The sequence below is a fragment of the Aptenodytes forsteri genome, unplaced genomic scaffold (assembly GCF_000699145.1).
Source record: "Aptenodytes forsteri isolate BGI_AS27 unplaced genomic scaffold, ASM69914v1 Scaffold194, whole genome shotgun sequence".
In the NCBI taxonomy this organism is placed as follows: domain Eukaryota; kingdom Metazoa; phylum Chordata; class Aves; order Sphenisciformes; family Spheniscidae; genus Aptenodytes; species Aptenodytes forsteri.
The window spans coordinates 32683-53952 of record NW_008795243.1 but is presented as its reverse complement, the minus strand read 5'-3'; the positions used below and the strand labels follow the sequence as shown (position 1 = coordinate 53952).

Sequence of the window (21270 nt, the reverse complement as noted above, 5' to 3'; positions counted from 1 at the left end):
TCGGTAGCGCGGCGGGAAGGAGGCGGCGGCCTCCCCTCTCCGCCCTGTCCGCCTTCAGCTGCATCCCGGCCAGACGGGAAGGGCAGCCTGAGCTCAGCTATTTCCACCGGGAGGCCAAGGTGAGGGAGGGAAGGGAACGAGCCGGGGAGAGCCGGCGGAGAGCCGGGGAGCCTCGCAGGGCCCGGCGGGTCTGGAGGGACAAGCCTTCGCTGTGGGTTTCTGCGCAGCGTAACGACATTGTGCTCAGTCCCTGTACAAGGGCTCGGCCCTCATCATGAGGGACCTGGTCAGGCGGGTGTCTAAAATATCCCGTTACTATTTCAAAGGCCAGCGGAAATGCTGCGTGTTAGCCGCTAACTAGGCTATCTAATGCCTAAATAGCAGGTTTTATCTTAAGAGGCCTTTGCGAAGTGTAACAGGTGTTTGCTACTTGTGGATGGAAAATGAGGGTAATGTCTTTCACTGGATGGCAAGAGAAGGCAGAGACATGGTTTGCCAAGGATTAAGGACCAACAGGCCACATGGTATCACCAAAATGCGAGACGTCTTTAGGGGGAACACTAGGAAAGGCATCATCGGTTGCTAGGGTTGGATGTGGTACCTGTATTTTTTCTGGTAACGCACACTGTCGGGGACCTTTTAATAAGAAACTGCTCCATTTTCAGTCGAGGGAAAAGGTTTTCAATGTGCATCGCACAAATTTTCTGTGTGCTCAGCTTTAATAAAGAAAATCGAGAGAGCTACTCAAAACAACATCAATATATGCCTTGATAACTGAATGCTTCTGAAGGTGTTACACTGACACTTAACACATAGTAACTCAAGTAGATTAGCAGGGAGCCTCACCCCTCACTCTCTGCTGCACTGTATCACCCTTTTTCCTCATTCTCTCTGTCTTCATATTTAAAATCAGAAATTAAAACAATCTTACACCTTCAGCCTCAGCTGGGCTATGCTTCCTAGTTAGCAAGCCTTTCTCTCTCTGAAAGGAGTCATATGAGACATTGAACTTAACAGCTTCGCTCCCCAAAAAAACCATTAAAAAGTTCTGAAATGTCTATTATATCAATGTAATATAGCAATATTATGGCAACATATATTTATTTATAACAATAAATAGACCCGGTGAATCCCCTCCCCACCCAAGTGACAGGCTGCTGAATGTGCAGAGCACTGGGCAGTGACAACTGGCGACCTGTTTGCAGGTCGTGCGTGGCCCTGGGATGTGGTCAGAGTGCAGACCACAGCACAGCACTGGGCGTTAAAGGAACAGCAAAACCCATTTCCAGCATCGACTGGGTGGCCCTGCTAAAAGACAAGTAGATTTGTAATTTCAGACTCTTTCGTGTTGATTTCAGCGTTACCTTGGGAAGGTGCTCTGAGCCAAAGGTGAGCAGGCACAGTTAGTGCCATGCTTAACAAAACACCGTAGGGAGAGCACAACAAGAGTAAGGCTAGGGCAGGTCAGAGGGCTGGCGTGGTGCCCTTGGGGCTGGTGGAGCTCGCAGTCCATCCAATCTGCGCAGAATTAGCAACCGTATGGTAGAGCTTTTGCTTACAATATAAAGTCTGCTTTCACACTCCCGATGACCTGGTTTGTGGAAAATGCTGCTCCAGTGGCATGGAAACAAAAAGTGATACCAGCTGTTTAATAGTTTTTTTCACAGCACAGGCCTCGGCCACAGGGGAGGTAGCAGATTCAACCCATTCTTCTACACAATTAAGGAATTAGATCATTTTAAATTTTTTATTTATACAGGAAAAGGAATGTCATTCCTTTTTGCAGCTTAAATACCTAAACCCAACTGTGTGTCAGAGACTGAAGTGGAGAGAAATAGAAGATGTTCTCAGCACATGGCCAGAAGCCAGAAATTCCTGCCTTTTAATCCTTTGGCTGACAGTTGCTCCCTCGATCGCTTTACATAAGTTACTGTAGCCAGTTTGCGTGGTGTTTCCTCTTCTGTGACATGGAGAAAGCTATTACCTATTTTATGTGTGTCTGGAATATTAATGCATATTTGCAAAGTGCTTAGCTTTAGTAGCAGCACACAGAGGGTACCCACCCTGAGTGCAAATTTATTGTCTGCTCTGCGTGATTCACTTGCTCTGATGGGTTTAAGAAACAGCTCCCCACCACCACCACCTAGGCCAACTGAGTCAGCATTTAGCAACAAAGAGAAACAACAGCAAAACGTTATCAGTATATTGAGCACAGAAGTGTTGCCTCTACACATCTGGCAGAAGTTCTTAAACAGATCATCTGGGACACGGCTAGTTTTTAACATAACAGGCTGGCTATCTATCTGCGAGTTCCAGAAAGAATGAATTATCTGCTCTGAGACAGGTAACAAATAATGGACAAATAATGCCACGTGAATAAAAACAAAGGCGCAAATAACATTCCCGGTGGTGAGCACAAATTAGACGCCCACTAAAATTCTGAATGAAACTGGTAGTGTGGGGAGGAAAGGAGAAGCAAGGAAGCACAGAAATAATAATAATAATAATGGAGGTGACAAATCACATGCAGGATGCTCTTGAACGTGCCTGAAATTCTGTAAGATTTGATGGTTTCTGAGAAATGAAGGGATGAATAGGTTAAATATGAAACCACCTCTCCTCTTGGCAGAACCAAATAATGGAGATACCCTTCCAAAATAAGTCTGTGGTTTCAGCAGTGCCTCACTAGCACTCTTACCTATGGTTTCCTTTTAATGGAACCATTATAGCCTTCTTGACCTGCCCTGACTTGGCTATTTTTGGAGGATAACATTGTAAGTTGTAAGACTCAAAATACAACAGTTTTTCAAAGGCTAAATTGGGCACACTGAAAAATTAGATGTAAAAAAAAGCCCAACAAAAGGCACAATTTTTCAAATTTGTAGTCAGCCATGCACAAAACCAGTGATCAATTGACATGTTTACCAGAATATGGACCTTTTAATGGAAGTTCATTAACAACTGACAGCATATTTCAACAGAGGGTTTTGCTTTTCTTTCCTTGGAAACTTTTTTGGTTTTGAAATTCCTTTGATTCCATTGATGAGAACTTCTTGATTGGATTTCACAGACGCATTTGTTAGCAGATCAGATCTTTAATGTTGCTTATTTGGATGCAACTATGTCAACAGGTATCATAAATACAGTAATAGCCTGGCTTGGAGTGTGCTGTATTTTCATACATGACAGATACATGCATACTGCTGGATCACAGGATTACCACTGTGGCATGTTCCTGAACTCTTTTCAATTACGCTTTAATCAGAAATTCAATGGTGATTTCGCTGCAGGATACCTTTGTCTTTTTCATTCCAAATGAAACTGCCTGCTTTCCTTTTACATTACAGTGCCAGATCATTTGACAAATTTATGAACTTAAGAAGGAGAATATAAAGTTCAGAACAGTAAAACAAATAAACAAAGCAGTTAAATTTCCAAAAGTTACAGCAGATTACAGGGAGAAATTGAGGTAAATTGCCACAAGGGAAATTTCAGAGCTGAACAGACTTTAAAAAGATACCACACGTCATTAGGTGTTTTTATTGCAGACTGTTCCAAAGGAGTGACCCAAACTTGCTAATGGTAGCTCAGTAATTATTACAGTTGCCATCATCTAATGCAATATGTGCACTGTTATTAATTATTAAGTATTGAGTTATTAAGTATTGATTAGACTACGTATATTCTGTAACCTGTAAAGTTAAGCAATACTGCGAATTAGCCATTTTTTCCCCTTTTCTCAAGACAGGAGATGTTTCCAATTATGATTCCATTTTTAAAAGACCAGAGGGTTACAACAAAAATCTTCACCGATGTGACAGAGAACATGCAAAGAGTCGTGGTCTTAACATCAATGAGGAGGTAACCCTTTGATAATTTCATAATTATCTTTGTTAAAGATATTGTGTACTTTTTGACATGGCTGGAGACTATAGCCATTGTTTTACCCTTTATAATGCAACCTATATGGTATCAAAGGAATTGGAAGGAGGACATCATTGTCCTCAGCCTGGAGGTTTAGGAAAAAGCATTAGCCAGTGAAGACACCTGAATTAGCTCCTGCTCTTTGACATCCTGTAGATATCCAGGTGACAGGCCGAATGCAAGTTAAAGTATGGGGAAAGAGATACACACAGCAAGGCAAACCCTCTGTTACAGAGCTTCAGCGTCACTGAGAGTGACTCCTGAACCATCTGTGCCCCTCGAAAGTTGGGTGAGCAGGTGGTCCTGCAGCTGTTTCTGTGATGCTTGAAAACTCTTCTCCCTGAGAGGACTGGATTCAGGGGTCCTGACTCAACCACTGCCCTCTGACATCCACCCTCCCTACACCAGCATTTGCTGAGAGAGCCCAAGTCTCTGAAGCTGGTGAGTTTGTTACGCAAACTTACACCAGGTTGCCCTGCAGGAAGGAAATTCATAGGGAGCTAGTGCAAAGGAGGGGTCAATCAGAAGACCATGGACATGCCTGGAAAAGGCTGGGCAAAGCATTCGAGGCCAGGAGAATCTGGCAGCCTGATAGCTAAGGAAGTATGCAGCCATGTTTCTAAACAGCTGCCTTGAAGACAGAAATACTGTAATATATATACATATATAAAAATATGTATTTTTCCATGCAGCATCTGAATAATACACATACATACACAAGTGTGTGTGTGTATATATATTTATATTTATATACACACACACACACAGAGGCAGAGGCTGTCAAAAACCAAATGAAGTGCAACCTTTGTGTGTTAATGGCCTCAAAATCCTGATGGGTTCATTGGATGTAAAGAGGTGAGTAGGCTAAGAATGGCTGCCCATGTTGGTGATTATATATGATAGAGATGGAAGAAGGAAGAGAGAGACAAAAGTTAAAATTACTGTAATTGCTGTGTAATAAAACTGTTGAGATTCTGGGACAAAGGCCACTGCTTGTGATCCCTCTCACTAGCAGCTATATATGCCAGACATTTCAGTGCATAGCCATAATGCCCTTCAACTCTATCAGACAGTGCAGGGAGTATTAAGTGCTCCCAAAGGAATCCCAGGAATGCCCATTACTATCACCTGCTCATGCCTAGTAACTCAACTGCAAACCTGCGTGAGGCCAAAAGCCATGTAAATGACTACTCCAATTAAAAATGAGCCTTTTTATTTAAACAAAACAAAGCCAACCCCCCTCCCCCAATACCAAGCCCAACCTCCAGCTGGAAATTTGTGTAGAAACAGTTTATCAATGCAGAGTTAAGGTTTCTTACTGAGCTCTTGTGTCCTTTCAGTGTCAGCAAAGCTCACTTTCCTACCAGTTTGCTTCCTAAAGCGAACACGTATGGGCCAGAATTCATACCAGCTCTGCTGGGCAGTGCACTCCAGGGACCCTGCCTGAACAGGTGTCCCTTAATCCAGCTCTTTAATTAGCATGGAGACACATCAAGCCCACAGCTGTTAAATGTTACAACATGATCCTCCTGCACGTGATGACACCCAACACCAGACTTACCCATAACTAAGTGCAGGTCACATACTCAACTCCTACTCTTTAATTACCTCAGTGGCCCTCACAGACTTTATATAATAATAATAACAACAACGATATTAATTAACGATATTAAAACATTATAAATAAGGCCACAATCGGTGTCTTTCTAGTACAACACTGAAAGGAGACATGCTGAATCCACCACAGTACACTCCTTTCCTTGAACTGGAAAAAACCAAACCACTGCAAGCAAGCCCTTCATTTCCTGCAGAGAGCCTGGGTGCACCCAGGGAATCCAACAGTACAGTCACAGATACTTGGTTTAGCTACACGTAGCACAGTGACTGCAGCAGAGTGTTTGTACAAGGCTGCCATTGCCATTGCTGATTTCAAGCGTTAACAGTGCTAGAATTACACGCTGAGAAGGCGTGTAGCGGGATGCTTCCCAGCCAACTGTTGGAAAATCTGAAGTCTGCTGAATGCTGAACCCACAAAGATGAAATGCCACTGTGCACAGTCAGTGCTGTGCTACCAAGGATGCTGAAAACTGAATCTCGTTTACTTAAAGGGAACACGAACTATCAGAATTACATACTGCTGCCCGTCGTTAGCACTGTAAACCCTATATCGCTGGCAAAGTCTTTCTTGATGGTACAAAGGTTATGTCATTTCTCCTTTTTCAACATTTATCCACAACTGGGGGTGGGGAGGAAATGGTCTTATTTTTTGCCTGCCACTCTTCTTGACTTGATTTTTGTTCTGGTGGGGTTGTAAGTTGGTGTACTGAATAGCTTTTAATGGGGTGGAGCAAGGTAGGCAGGAAGGGTAGGGGGAGAGTTGGGGATGAATGGTTGTTTTGGAGTGGGCTTTTCTGTTGGTGTTTTTTTTTTTAAAAAAGTGTTTCCAGCATCTTCCCAAGAATCTCAGATCTACTTTTGTCCATGAGTCTGGAAATGTCTCACATCTGACTGCCCTGCTATGAGACCCCTCGGGTCTGTGCTCCCACCTGCATCCTCACAGGAAATGCAGGGGCTCATGTGCTTCACGGGTTCTATCATAAGTGCTGATATGGCTCAGACTTGCATCTGTTGTAGCAAAGAGGTCATTTGTTTGCACCTGAACTGTGGTGTGGCATCCGCATTTTGATTCTCCTTGTAGATATTATTTATATCGTAAGACTAAGTAAACACACTGGGGACCAAGGCTTACCGTGTTAGCCAGTGCGCAAACATACAAGCAGCCTGATACCTTTGGCTAGGGAAAGAAAAACAAACAAAACCTGTCTTTCCCTTCTGACTCCAGAGCTCCCCATTGCTGTAGCACGGGAAGGAACTGCAGATTGCAGAGAGTGATTGCACAGTCACTTAAAGCGCAGTTTACTAAGAACAAGCTTAAAATAAATAATCTTTCCTTGGTCAGGTTATTTTCCACCAAGTCCATTTCCCATCATTGCAGAGCAGTTATTTCTGTAATCTTACAGCTACAAGCACTTTTAGTAAAACCTTTCATTGTGCAAAAATACAGTAGTATATGCTTTATATCCTTCAGGGAAAGCTTGCATGGACTAGTGGTTGCTCATGGTTTTTCTTTAGGCTTTGATTTTTTTCATGCAGTGGTTTCACTGAATTGTGCAAATAGGGTAGGTGTTCCTTTAACAGGGGATACAAATTAACTCTCTCCTATTTTTCAAAGGAATCATGCAAGTCAGTGTACAAGAAAAATAAGAATGAAAATAAAATCTGTGCTACTTTCCAGTAACAGCATTTAGTTTGCCAGTAATCACATGGTAATTGCCTCCGTGTATGCATGTGTGTGTGAGTGTGTAAAAAATTATCAGTCCACAGTAACTCATGGCACAGCTCCGTATCTTATCATCTAGTCATACATTCATGGTTTATTAATATACATAAAAAACTAGGTCAGGGATGGAACAGTAAGAGTGAAGATCACTGCTAAATAAATATACATCCGTATAGCAGATGCTGTACAGTTCTGTCTGTTGTTTTGCCCCTGGCCAGAGCATATTTAGCAGTAGATAACTGCCAAGTATTCGCTCTGTGATTTTCTTATAAGGAGAATTTTATATTTTCACAGGAAATGGCAAGACCTGTCGCTGTTTTGTCATCTTCAGAGTATGGGAGACGCATAAATAAGCCCATAGAGCAGCCGATCAGAGATCATGCAAGGATTAATCATGTGCAGGAAGAATTCTACAGGAAAAATGGCATCACCTGCTTATTGGAAAAACCTTCTCCAAGCCTGGATCCATGCTAAGTCTCTTGTACCTGTCATTACCAGCAACATTTATGTGGAAAAAACCCCACCTCACTTCAAAAAGCAATATGGTGGTTTTGCCTTTTCCTCTACCTTTTAGTTAATGAGAATGATTTTGATTAAAAATGGGATAAATAGCAGCTGTACTTTTCTTCCTGCTACTGCAAATGCATGTCTTCTCCTTACAGTCTCATAAAAATCTCATGAAGAAGAGCATCAGCAAGAGCTGAACATTTTAGGTAGCAAGACTGGAAATGAGACCTGTTGGGTCAACAGATGTCTCTGCTATTTTAGGCAATGCTTCTACATAACTATTCACAGACTTAACATTTAAGCGAGCTTGCTCCTCAAGGTTATCAGAGGTCACTGACTTCTTAATCCTTACAGTGTTGCTACAAAATTGCTAGGTGTTATTTTATCTGCACAACAGCTGAATTGGGGATTCAACCCAGAGTTTCCAAAATGGATGTGCTTACCCATAAATGGGCAAGTAAAGAAATGGTCTGACTTAGAGAAGTGCTTAGCAGTTTCAGTAGAATTCAAGTGGAAGTTAAGTTAAAGGGAACTTCTGAGTACTTAGCATTTAAATAGACAAAATCTGGATTTCAGACATCCATTTCACTGACCTTCACTATATGAATGGTGTCTGAGGGATTGATCTGTTCAAGAGTGTCACAAGAAAAATCATCTTTGGTTCTGTATCCAAAGCTGAAAAAAAGAAAAAAAAAAAGTAATACTAGGAGAACAAGCACTAAATAGTTTGGTAGAAAGGATGGAAAAACCACAAGGATTTGAGCAGTAGTCATTTAAAAAACATGTTTAGAGTAAATGTCTAAACCTGCTTAAACATTTAGTGCCTTGTATTCTCACTGAATCCAGTACTAAAGTTATAGGGTAATTTCAGGAGGAGGATCATCTCCTGTGGGGCATGCATCAGTTTGGTTCTCAAGAGCCATTGATCCTGCTGTTGTTTAAAGCTGAGACAGCATTGTTCAGAAAGGAACAACAGCCAGACTGATCATACCAGAACAAGGACTGGAAGTCCACAGCTTTGACTGACACTGAGTTTTGTCAGGTACTCACACATAGGAAACCTGTATCATCTGTGACCACAGTCAGTCTCCTAGTAAAAAATAATAAAAACAAAGAACTTCTTAATCTGGGACCTGGATAAGTCATAAATTAGGCAATCAATAGCACTTGTTTGGCATGATGTGAGAAGCAGAGCACACAGAGCAGCCCATTTTGAGAGGTGTTTATTACTTTCATTATTCATGACCTGCAAGCTCCTCTATATTCAATGAGCTAGGGACAAGACGGCAGTAACTGCTACATTCCTTTTCAACAGTAAATACTTCGTAAATCCAGCAGCATTAAATGAATCACAGTAAGAACAAAGTGAGGAAATGTTTTCTAACAATACCAGAATGCTTTTTCGAAAATCAGTACCAAATGTATAGCAGTGAAGAGTGAGATGTAATATGGCCATATTCTAGACAGGTTATTTTTGGTTTGGGACAGTCAGTCCAAATTACTCCTTTTAAGTAGTCTTACTATATTTACAAACCATCTGTGTTTGAAAAACTACGGGAAATCAAATCTGTTTGAGAACACCACCACCTTCTGGCCTGTGTGAGAAATAAGCATCACCAGCTCACTTCCACCGCGGAGCACGAGTCATCGACACCAGTATCAGTTTTCCTCTCTGATTTCTTTGCTTGTGTCACGTGTCACCCCCTTCTCTTTCAGTCCCTTCTCATCACTCCTCACTTTTGAAGGCTTTTCACAGGTTGTTCCTCTTACTACTTGTTTCTCATTCAGTTCTGAGTGGTTGACTTTTCCCTTCAGTGCTCAGTTAGTGTCAAAAAAATACCTTGACGATTTCTTCTGTATTAGGGAGAAGTTCCTTATAAACGTCAGCAAAGACATTTCAGTCGTTCTCCTTCAATTTCTCTTTTGCTAGGATGACAACTGTTAGGTTAGTAATGTGCTGTAAGCTTCCTATTACACTGTTGGAAAGTATCTCATTACCTCTTGGTGCTCCCTCACCTGTCAGTGCTGACATACTACTGTGAGTAAGGGTTTTATACATGCAACAAATTAACATGAACAGAATGCACAGCGTGACACAATGTAAATCATATTTTGGATCTGGATTTTGCCCAAAAATTTTGCCAGGGATTGTTGGGACAATTGGCGGACACCCGCAACTCACAAATTATTAACACTAGCCTTGGAAGGAAAAAATGGCCACATTCTGTATCTACTGGTGAAATATATAGAACTTCAAGGATGTAAAAGTTTCACCTTTTTTGTATCAAATCATAATAGTTAAAATCAAACCAGGCGATGCTGGGAATTCTGCTTTGCTACTCATAAATAATAATTCCACACAGGACAGGATGCACAAGCTAACCTGAAAATGTGTTTTACACAGCAGTTCATCAAGTATACATTACGTGATTGGAACTAAGGCTATGTTATTTTCCCTTCGTCCATCTGTAAAGCAACACGTTGACCCAAGTTAGGGCATGCTTATTCCAGCTGAAGTGGTTACTGGTTCCAGTTCTCAGTTCCACCCTTCTGCCAGAATTCATACTCGTACATAAAAAAGGACTGCACAGGACATAGCTCTTCAGAGCTTCAGAGCGTAATGAGTTTCAGTTTAGGCTCGAATGGCAGGCTGTAAACTGAAGGAACGCTGGAGCGCATACATGACCCTATTTAGCCAGTCTAGCTAAAACTGCCACCAAAGACAAAACTACAAATAGTACATATCCAGAACCGAGGGTGGCCCCCACAGAGACAGCTGTGCAAGTCCACTACCCTGTGGCAGCTGTTCTTTTACAAAATAAAGCGAATCTTTTTAATAAAAACGCTCTAATTTTCTGTAAGGCATTGCTATTTAGTGAACAGGACTCTGCATCTCTTAACTATGAGCAATAAGCCAATACTGCTTGTGCAACTACTGCAAATTTTAGTTTGATGAAACACTTGAGAAATCACACGAACAGCTATGAGTAAATTGCACAATTTCTTTTTATACTGTCAAGAGAAGCCCTGATTGGTAGGTAGCATGGCACATTCTGTACATTCAGCACCAGCCAGTATCCTTGAATAGTCACATCTGTCCATTTGCAGTTGTGAGTTAGAACCAGTGAAAATGCAAAGGAAACGCAGCACTGACTGGCACTTACATCTGTTAACTTGTAATAAATAGTTACACAAAACTTAAGAAAATATGTTGTTCTTTATTACTCTTTACATGTCAATTGTTCCAAATATTGGAAGGTCTCACATTCAGAAGCTCAAATTATCTTAGGTGGAGTTATTTAGAAAACAGAATTGTTCTTCCATGCACAATATTTACACTTTATAATATAGGAGGTCAACCTGCGATTTAGTGGTATTCTCCAGTGTCAGCAGCTGAGTTCTCATACGTATGAGGAAAGATTTTTTTGTGTAGATATTCTGCCATTTTTCTGCAATTTTGTAGACTCTCTGTCTCAAAAAATGGAATCTGGAAACAAAACAAAAATGATTGCTGGAAATACCTTTTAATAAACAACTGGGTAAGACTGATGTTCATTAAGCAGATATAAAATTACACATCAAAGATTTGTCGGTTTTAAAATTAAACATTTAATCCTAAGAGTATTATTGATCTGTAAATCACCTGAATAGAGATTATTGTAAAACAAAGAGTGACATCCATTACAATTCAAACTAAGTTAAATATAACAGAGTTAGGCTTATGTGATAAGTGATTATAAATGGAAAAGAAAACCTCAAAAATCTAAAAGTAACTGTTCTGGTCCAAAGTATGGTTAAAGATAAAAATACCCCTATTAATTCAACATGCAAGATAAAGGATATACGCTGTTGTGAAAATATTATTTACAGTACAAAGCAGTTCGTTTTTTTTTTTAACTCCTCTTTTTAAACTCCAAATTCAGATCTTTTTTTAAAAGCATTTAATTACAAATCCCAGTTCTACTGAACTCTTAGACAACATTTTCCTTTAAGTCAAGATTTGAACCTTAATCACTGCAGAGAAGTACTCTTTCAAGCAGCCACTATTTGGCAGAAAACACAAGCAGAACACGCTAACTGATCCAAGGAAGAAAAAGCAATTTCTGTAACACCCTCAAAGAGGCAAAAGCTAGGCAGAGAGAACATAATATAGAAAGGACAAGACTACATCTGCCTTGTGAAGTAATTGCAACTACAGTTTTAAGTATTACAAAATAATCATTTTTCACTTAGCTTGTTAGCCAGAGCAAAAGCAAGCCACTGCCTTTAGACTTTACCTGTACAACTTCATAACCAAGTAACTGAAGGTGTCTCTGTTTAATAGCTTCTTCTCCCAGCAGATTGTGGCTATTAATGCAAAATCTATTTTGACCATCAACACAGAGGGCAATTCTAAAATCAAGCACAAGTGTAGTATCAAAAAAAAAAACCCCAAACAGTTACTTTAATCACCACAAGTACTGCAGTTCCTAAGAAGCATAAGACAGTACCTCCCCTCTTACTCCCTAATACCTCCTAGAATTACATGTTGTAGGATGGGAGTTACCTAGTTCAGGACAATTTAAATCACTCAATTTAAGGGTGGTAGGGGGAAAGCCTGAAGATTAGTGAAACTGATCTGAAAAGCGTATTTATATGCTCTGAACAAAAATTACCATACAAGTTAAGAAGAGTTTGATATTTTTAATGCTACTATAGGTAAGCTGGTTTGAATTCTTCTAGAAGGAAAAACATACAAAATACTTGTCTCAGCTTGAAAACACTTCAGCAGCTAAGTTTATTCAGCTTATTAGTGTACCTGTTAAACCTGTTAGAGTTTAAGTTAAAGTGAAGTTTAAACTAAATCTGTTTAAGTTAAAGCTGTACATATGGTTGGCAGCATCATGGATTATAACTATTTTTCTTCTTCTTGGTGATAAAAATCACATCAACTTAAACCAAAATTTGTATATCGTACAACTTCATAACCAAGTAACTGAAGGTGTCTCTGTTTAATAGCTTCTTCTCCCAGCAGATTGTGGCTATTAATGCAAAATCTATTTTGACCATCAACACAGAGGGCAATTCTAAAATCAAGCACAAGTGTAGTATCAAAAAAAAAAAACCCAAACAGTTACTTTAATCACCACAAGTACTGCAGTTCCTAAGAAGCATAAGACAGTACCTCCCCTCTTACTCCCTAATACCTCCTAGAATTACATGTTGTAGGATGGGAGTTACCTAGTTCAGGACAATTTAAATCACTCAATTTAAGGGTGGTAGGGGGAAAGCCTGAAGATTAGTGAAACTGATCTGAAAAGCGTATTTATATGCTCTGAACAAAAATTACCATACAAGTTAAGAAGAGTTTGATATTTTTAATGCTACTATAGGTAAGCTGGTTTGAATTCTTCTAGAAGGAAAAACATACAAAATACTTGTCTCAGCTTGAAAACACTTCAGCAGCTAAGTTTATTCAGCTTATTAGTGTACCTGTTAAACCTGTTAGAGTTTAAGTTAAAGTGAAGTTTAAACTAAATCTGTTTAAGTTAAAGCTGTACATATGGTTGGCAGCATCATGGATTATAACTATTTTTCTTCTCCTTGGTGATAAAAATCACATCAACTTAAACCAAAATTTGTATATCCACTTTAAAAAAGTTGCTTAAATTTTCAGTATGTTAAGTATATTGTGACCTTATTTACACATGAAAGCTGTAGTTAAAAAAAAAAAATCAAAGCCCATTCTTAAACATTTAAGCATGGGATTTTTGAAAGAACCTATATTACTCTGTGAGTCTTGTGAAGGTTAAGCTGGAGAAAACATAACCTTTTCAAACACTTTTGCTTTATCCACAGAAGTGCAGTCGCAAATACCACACGGGCAGATTGCTTAACTTTGTATCCAAGGTTTCTCAAAATAATCCTCGTTTAACATGTTTTTTAAACACCTATGCCTTTTTCAGTAAAACCAGCATCTGTAGCAAATATCCTCATTACACAGGATTCCTCACAGAAGTAAATTTGTGAACTCAAACTGGCTTAAACTGTGTTAAATCTATGCGGACACGCTCAATTAGAATTAATTTGGTTTTAATTTGAAAATTAATTATGGAAGATCAAAATACATTACTATAAGCCAAATCAGGATCACTTTGATCCTGACTGTCACTGGGTAAAGAGATTAATTGTCTGACACTGTATAGTCAGGAAGCAAAATAATGAGGAAAAAGTGCAGTTCATTAATTTTGCCAACATCGTCCTTTTGCCAATGGTTTCCATGTGAAACCTTAGCTTTGTTGAGGTCAATGGCAAAACTCCAATTAGCTTAAATTTTGCTGGGGTTTCACCCCAGATGCTCTTTGTCAATGTTAATATTTTACCAGTGGTTTCTTTTATTCTCTTACCGTCTGTGTACCTCTTCACATTGGGCAGCAGGCAATACAAAACCTTCTTCATCTAATTTAATCTCAATATCTAGTAGAGATGAAAAGAGAAGTGACATTAAAACTCATTTCATATAACAAACTGTTTACTGTAATTCTCATCCTCTTACAGTTCATTGTTTTATAAAATAACTAAAGTACTATCGCAGTACTTTTTTCTGAATCACAGAGGCTTGCAAAAGATGTGTATAGACTATTTAACACAAATGAGCGATAATTAGTAACACTTCAGCCTTTCATAATGTTAACAGCAAAGTAGTATTCCCAGTCCACTAAAACCCATAATGTTGTTAAATGGCAGTTTGCTGGGCTGGCTAGGGTCTCTGGAATTTTGAGGGCCTTGGGGAGAGACTGGGACCCACCCCCCCCCCCCCCCCCCCAACACCTTTTATTTTTCTCACTAATTCCCCAATTTTATAGATGATGTCAATCTGCAAGCAGGGCTTGGGACCTACACCCTGCCAACTTCAATCCCATGTGGAAGCTGAAATGCAGAGTAATTCTGGAGTCATCCCTCTCTCTCTTTTTTTTTTCCCCATCCCTATGATGTCATAGAATCATAGAATCATAGAATCATTGAGGTTGGAAAAGACCTCTAAGATCATCGAGTCCAACCGTCAATCCAACACCACCACCCACTAAGCCACGTCCCTAAGTGCCTCATCTACTCGTCTTTTAAATAGAGACCCTTCCCTCAACACCTTCTTTACCCTCCACCCCTTCCTGGGCACACATCTTTCCTCATCATTACCTTCTCTCAGTTTCCTTTCCTGGCGCATGAAACACGCTGTTTTGCCCACTCCTCTCTTCCAGTCCACAAACCCCCACTGACTATATGTAGTCAACAGTTCTTGCTAAGGGGAGAGGAGCCCAGCTGAGCAGGGCAGGGGGCTGACAACCTTCCAGCTCTCCCTTTCTCTACTCACCACCAAAGCAGAGAGATCAGGCAAATGGCATTGCCTCATTTTGCTTTACATTATACAAATTGTTTACAGGATAAGTAAAAGGGGAGCTGATAGTAAAAACACAGAATACAAGAGTTAGCAGCTATTTTCAGTGCAGACTGGCTGTGTAAATGCCAAGTACTACTGCAGTTCTTTTCTCTCCCTGTTCTTCTTTCCCACTTTGAGAATGGATTTACTTAAAGTTCCTTTAATGGTTCCTCATTTCAGACCTTCTACGGAGTTTTGTACTCCAGTTTACTTTTTCCACAACTGCACAACTCAGAATGCACACACACAAAAGGAATAAAATCAATCATTTTTATTTCTGGAAAATAACTGAGCCTAAAGCTTTGACAGCATAAGTACACATTTTATTATTAATCTAAAGAAATGTTACTTACCAACTGTATAGAAATATAGTGTTGATACCTCTGATGCAAAATATATTCTTTTTTTCAGTAAATAAAGTAATCCAGTCTTCACCCTTTTGAGGAGGTGAACATCCAGGGAACTGTGAGGTGTGAGAAAGGCCTTCACTTGATACTTTGGGAGGAGTTTGGGACCCTACATAATGACAGAAAACCAAATCAAAGAAAAGAAAAAGGGAGATAACATTTTTTGCTACCTCATATTAATGTAGCAAAATGCATTCTGTACATTTCAAAGCCATGTCTATTGAGAGACTTACAGTCTGAGGTACGATCTCCTAGAAACTTACAAAAAACCAAACCAAACCAAAAAATCAACCACCAGAATATCCTCAGCAAGCTTCCATGCTATCACACTGAACGTATCACTCATGAGAAATGCCCAACTGTTTCCATTCCTCTGCAGCCAGGCCAACATCAAAGTGCCTGATCTCTTTTGTTCTCCAAGACTTCACAAGTCAAACATAAAAAAGGCATAGTTGTTGGAAAAGTACTCGGAAATACTCAAAATACTCAAAAACTTTAACTTAGAGCTAGTCAGTTGTGTCAAACGTACAAATATATCAAGTCAATCAAACAGGCAGAAATGCTTTGTATTTTCATCAAGAAAAAAAAAAAGCTGTTTTGTCCAATTCCAGTGTTTTTATGGGAAAGACAGTCTTCAACTAATAATCAAGAGGGCCCTAATGACCTTATCACCTCTTGCTAACAACAGTTCTGGTTGCATATGTACCATACCTCATAAAATGGGCACTCCAGGGCAACAGTCAGAAAAAGCTGGGTTAGCTGGGAGGTAACAGTTCTGTCCAAACCAGGTGGCTGAGCTGAAACAAAAATATTCAGGCTTTCAGGTGTACCTTCAACCATCATGCAGAAGTTAGGAAAAGCTATTCAGTTTAACACGCAGAAAAGCTACTTGATTCTTATCATCCTTGATCATTGTTTGAATGAACAGAAAGATCAGTTGTGAAATGACAGTTAGAAAAATGAGGAAATGATTTAGAGAAATATCATCAACAGAAAAAAAACTATACAACTGGCAAGATCTTAGTTAAGACTGTCATACTTTTTCACAAAAAAAATTAGGATCAGAGAGATGCAGGACGTTCCACAGGGACGAATAAGTTTGAGTTGAGGTCTCGGAGAAATATCCCATTTCCTTATTCCTACAACCCCCTCTGCCCAAGTTATAATCCCAGGATCTCATTGTTTCACTCACTTTTTTTTTTTATCTGAAAATAGCAGATAATACTGAAAAATTTCTGGAGGTTTTTCTACAAGCGTATACTTGAAGAATCTTTCATCTTACATGCAAAGTATTATTACAGAATGGTAAAATCCTGATGTAGTATAAGATGCTAATCATGCAGGTCATCTTCTCAAGTTCCTGTTCTGAACTTTGACCGCTCTAGTGGAATACTTCGATATTGATTTAAAAGAACATATTCACAGTAACTGGTACTGTGAGGTTTCTCATTTTCAAAGTATCAGCTTGAGAACTTTAAAAGACAATCTGTTTATTAGGATATGAGGAACGTCTGCTTCCTAAAAATCAACCTCTTAAGGTATTTTATGTTGAACAACTAAAAATTGAGAGTGACCAAAGTTTCTAATCACTTTGAAAACTTGACCTTCTATATAGTTTTATTAGCAGAGCAATCTTAGCTGAGACCTAGAGAAGTCACTCGTCTTTCTGGTGTAGCTTACATATCCCTATAATGCCGCTAAATATGCTTTACTATCTAATACAGAATTACTTATGATCTATAGCTTACAACTGTGTTGTTCATAATAGGTTTGTGTCCAAAAGCGTTGGATTGTGTAATAGTTACAGCCAAGGACAGGCTATCACACGGGGGATGTTCTAGAAACTTACTAGACTGGGGAAAAAAAAACAACCCAAAACAATGAGGTGAAGGCAGCCCTTGCAGACAAGACAGTCTTGGAAGCAGTGGGTGAGCAGGCTGAGATCTCCTAAGCAAGATGGGATAAGCCATGGGGTAGATTTTTAAATTTTGTAAAGTTTTCCTCAGTGTGGTAAGACATAGGGCCAAGGATGGGACTGTAGTGCTTGCTCAGAGGTGGAAAGGAAAGGAGCTCAAGGCACGGAACAAAGATGGGCACAGGAAGGCTCCACCAGAGAAGTGTAGTTGGCAGACAGGATGCCAGTGGGAAGAAGCATCACATAACCACATCAGATTCTAGATTAAAAGTAATTTAAAAACCAGGATGAAGCACCAATCTTTATGACTTGTTAAAACATATGTGAGCCTTAGAATTCAATTTACATTTTTACCTAGGTAATCAAAAAAAACATACCAGCCTATCCTTAACTGCTTACATTTATGATGCTGTTACATGTCACTGGTTCAGATCTCACTTCTATTTTAATGAAGCCAACAATTATGCACTGCAAATTAATTTTTTCAGCTTTATCCATTTACCCTTTTCAGCTTTCACAAGCTGATCATAATACAATATGAAAGAGAAATACAACCAAGTTAAAAGCAAGAATATAATACAATAATCCCTATCCTGAAAGAACAGAAGAGTAGAGATGACAGCAGAAGTCCATACCTGGTTCTACCTTACCCCCACCTGATAAGCTGGACACGACGCAGCCTGACAGAAGGTAAGGAATAAAGCACTAGAATCACTTACGTGCAATGGACCTTATTTGAATCATAAGGCAAAACAGTATTTAAAAAAACACATTTTGTACTGCCCAAGATTTACAAATTCTGTGTATGTAATTGTAACACATCCTTATCAATAATAGTAATTTAAATTCTTTTTGTCCCAATGCTACACTTCACCTCACTTCTCACTAGAATTTGTACTAATCTTGTCCAAAGTTTATAAGGATTTTTAGACTGTTTTTTTTAAATATAACAATGAACTATTTCTCTAGTAATAGGTGAGCTTGCTAGTAACACGATTGTAAGTAAGCTGTGGAACAGTTATTGTAATTTTTCTTGCATATTATAATTTGGTCCCAACTTTAAAGGCTATGAACAGGTTTTCTGACAACTGTGATTGTGTACCTTGCCCTTAGAGACTCAGGAAGAGAGTGCTTTGGGTGTTTAGGAAGACACCCAGAAATAAGGATTATGCACAGTCACAGAGGATTTAACTTTAAAGACAGGCAGCGAAATCTTAAATCTAACCAGCAGTGCACAACCAGAAGGTAATTATTTTAGCTTCACAATCAGTACTACTAGTATTTCTATTGTTTTTTTAAATACATCCTCCCCTGGGCTAGTCCCCGAGTAAAATGCCTAAGAGCCACTCCCAACCCTAAGGAGTTTGAGATCCAAGTAAGCAAAGCAAACAATTGTGGGGGAAGAAAAAGACACAGAAAAGTGAAGTGACTTCCCAAAGCCGCAAAGCAAACGGGCGGCTACACCCAGAATAAAAGTCAAGTCTCAGGACTCACTGTTCCACCTTTAAGCCGCATCCCTCATGTGGCAACAATTTAGAGAAAAATGAACCCAGAATCACTAAACTATATTTTACATCACTCATACATCATTCCAAGTATCATTGTCATTAAAATGATACTTGGTCACTTTTGGTCTCAGTCTTGTTAGTTCCATAATAACTAGTCTCACTAGCCTTCCTAGTGTTACCAGTCTCATAGTAACATAGCCTCACTTCAGAGTGAGTATTCACATCGGTCACTGCATAGGCAAAGAAGTTTAAACAGCTGGGAAAAAACAGAGGGTCAGTATTTTTTAGAAAAGCAGAAGGATTAACTGAAATAAAACTCTGAAGGCATTTCAAATCTCTGTTTAAGATTGTACAGGGCAATTTTCAAACTCCTCTAAATGATATAAACTGAAAGACAACTGCAACTGTGACAAGAAAGCAACAATCTTCGGCCTCCTGATCACTGTTCTCCAGTCACCTTAATCAGGTCATCGTTGATTTGAAAGACGTACTTGGTAACAAATGGGTTCTTCACAAGAGACACACCATGTAATAGAAGGAAATGCGGAACGTAGCAAGAGAAACACTGCTCCTTACCTTGAAGCTGTTGCAGAAAATAGGGACTAAATATTTTTGGCAGAAAATTTACTGGATAATGTTGAATAAGGACACATGAGTGCAGCAGGTTCAGCAGGGTGTGAGGCTTAAAGTGACTAAAGCGAGTATGCAGTACGGTTTCAAGCTTCCTAAACAAGGAAGAAGCACTTGGAGGGAGATAGTTAAGAGTCCCAAATGGTATAATATACTCAGCAATCTGGTCAGTGGTAAACCTGTCAGCATCGGAAATGAAACCTTCTGCCACTGCATCAAAGATGGGCTTAGAAAGGATCATCTTTCGGCAGCAATACTGCATGACTTTGCTGACTGTTTGAGGATGCATGGTAAAGATGGACTTGGGAACATGTGTTTCCAGTGCCTCTGTAAAAATTTGTTCACGATGTCCAAAGTATAGGAAGGCTTCCAGTATATTTACCAGTTCATCACCTGTGAAATACGGAATGTGCTTCACAGAATGCTTACACAGTGCTGTCACTAAGGGAACCGCCCGAGTCTGACGAAGAACAACCAGTGAGTTCAGTATTATGCTTGTGAACTTTGGGCTTAGCTGGGAAACTATGGTTAAAGTGACACTGTTCATTCTGTTTAGCAAGTCTTGGCATTGTTCCCCTTCCCTGACAGTCACCTGCAGCATCTTATAAACCATCACCATTTCCCTAGGACTCCACTTCTCAATGTCTTTTTCTTGCATGTGGTTCACAATTTGTTCCAGAGTCGCACAACTTGGGCCTTCCAACTCAAGCAAACTCTCTCCAAGAGCACATAGATTTTTAACAGTCAACTGTCCTTTACCAAGCCGTTCCTCACCCTCTGAAAGCAAGCTTGCCATCAGTGTACTCTGGGGATCTATACGTAGTTTGATCAATGCTTGCAATGCATTCAGCAGCCCAGAGTTTGACAGTTTTGAGGATTTAAACTCAAACTGGAAGCATAATGCCCTGAAAACTTCATTCTCTAACACTCCTTCAGGGTTTTTCAGACCACTGTCATCCACCTCAACTTCAGAAATCCTCTGCAGGGCTCCTGATGCCATAGTATCAGACATGACTTCCAGAGAGCTAACAAAGTCAAAAACCTCTGCCGATGTACAAAGGCTGTTCAACTTCTTGAAAAACAGTTGTTCATCCATCCACCCCTTATCAGATTTAGGACTGCTCCCAGTATCTCCACAAAGATGCACAGTTTCATTAACAGAAAGAGACTGTATCCGCAGTTTTACGTGGTTTTTTCTACAAAACATATACTGAGACTTATCTTTGAAACATAGCATCCTCATGGCTATGGAGCTACAGTTTTGGGGCTTTTGCTGCCCGCTGATAAAGCTCAACCTTTTGCTTAGGGTCATCAAAATGGACCTGCTTGCTGGTGTGCTGGATGAATAAAACTGGAAACTTTTTCGGCTAATCAAAGCCATACTGGATCAAGTGGGTTCTCAAAAGACACCTAGAGGAAGAAAAATACATATAAATATATAGTTTGGAAAACAGTGTAAGCGTCATTAAAATGCAGCAAAAAACCCCTTTAGTGACTGGAGACGACTGGGATGATCCCTCTCCCACGACCACCAGCGCAAGGCAATGCAAAGAGAAGAAACTGCCGGCAGCGGCGAGACCTGTGTGAGAGGCTGTAACGCATCTCTGCCCCGCGCCTCCGTA

General features: G+C 39.8%; 2 protein-coding genes across 2 annotated transcripts in view; one reads left to right on the top strand and one right to left on the bottom strand.

Annotated features, from left to right (window-relative positions):
- The window catches only part of CUNH5orf49 (chromosome unknown C5orf49 homolog), a 9231-nt gene extending 750 nt beyond the window's left edge, over window positions 1-8481 (top strand). Inside the window, exons 2-4 of the mRNA XM_009278712.2 lie at window positions 8-119; window positions 3745-3861; window positions 7559-8481. Of these exons, the coding sequence (XP_009276987.1) occupies window positions 8-119; window positions 3745-3861; window positions 7559-7738 (409 nt within the window). The 3' untranslated portion in view covers window positions 7739-8481. The remainder of the gene's footprint in view (window positions 1-7; window positions 120-3744; window positions 3862-7558) is intronic.
- Window positions 8482-10973: 2492 nt separating this feature from the next.
- On the bottom strand, window positions 10974-21270 carry FASTKD3 (FAST kinase domains 3). Its single transcript, XM_009278706.2, has 7 exons — window positions 21228-21270; window positions 19595-21058; window positions 16307-16392; window positions 15542-15704; window positions 14158-14227; window positions 12049-12163; window positions 10974-11258 (listed from the first exon to the last, which is right to left on the bottom strand). The coding sequence occupies exons 2-7, from the start codon at window positions 21027-21029 to the stop codon at window positions 11139-11141; spliced, it is 1989 nt and encodes a 662-aa protein (XP_009276981.1). The 5' UTR covers window positions 21030-21058; window positions 21228-21270; the 3' UTR covers window positions 10974-11138.

Bases quoted from the DNA above. Each gene is read 5' to 3' on its own strand.
- FASTKD3 (XM_009278706.2), bottom strand. From the start codon at position 21,029: ATGGCTTTGATTAGCCGAAAAAGTTTCCAGTTTTATTCATCCAGCACA. The intron at 15,705-16,306 runs GTATGGTACATA...GTCATTATGTAG, and splicing joins TGGAGTGCCCATTTTATGAG to GGTCCCAAACTCCTCCCAAA. The intron at 12,164-14,157 runs GTAAGAGAATAA...GCTTGATTTTAG, and splicing joins TGTGAAGAGGTACACAGACG to AATTGCCCTCTGTGTTGATG.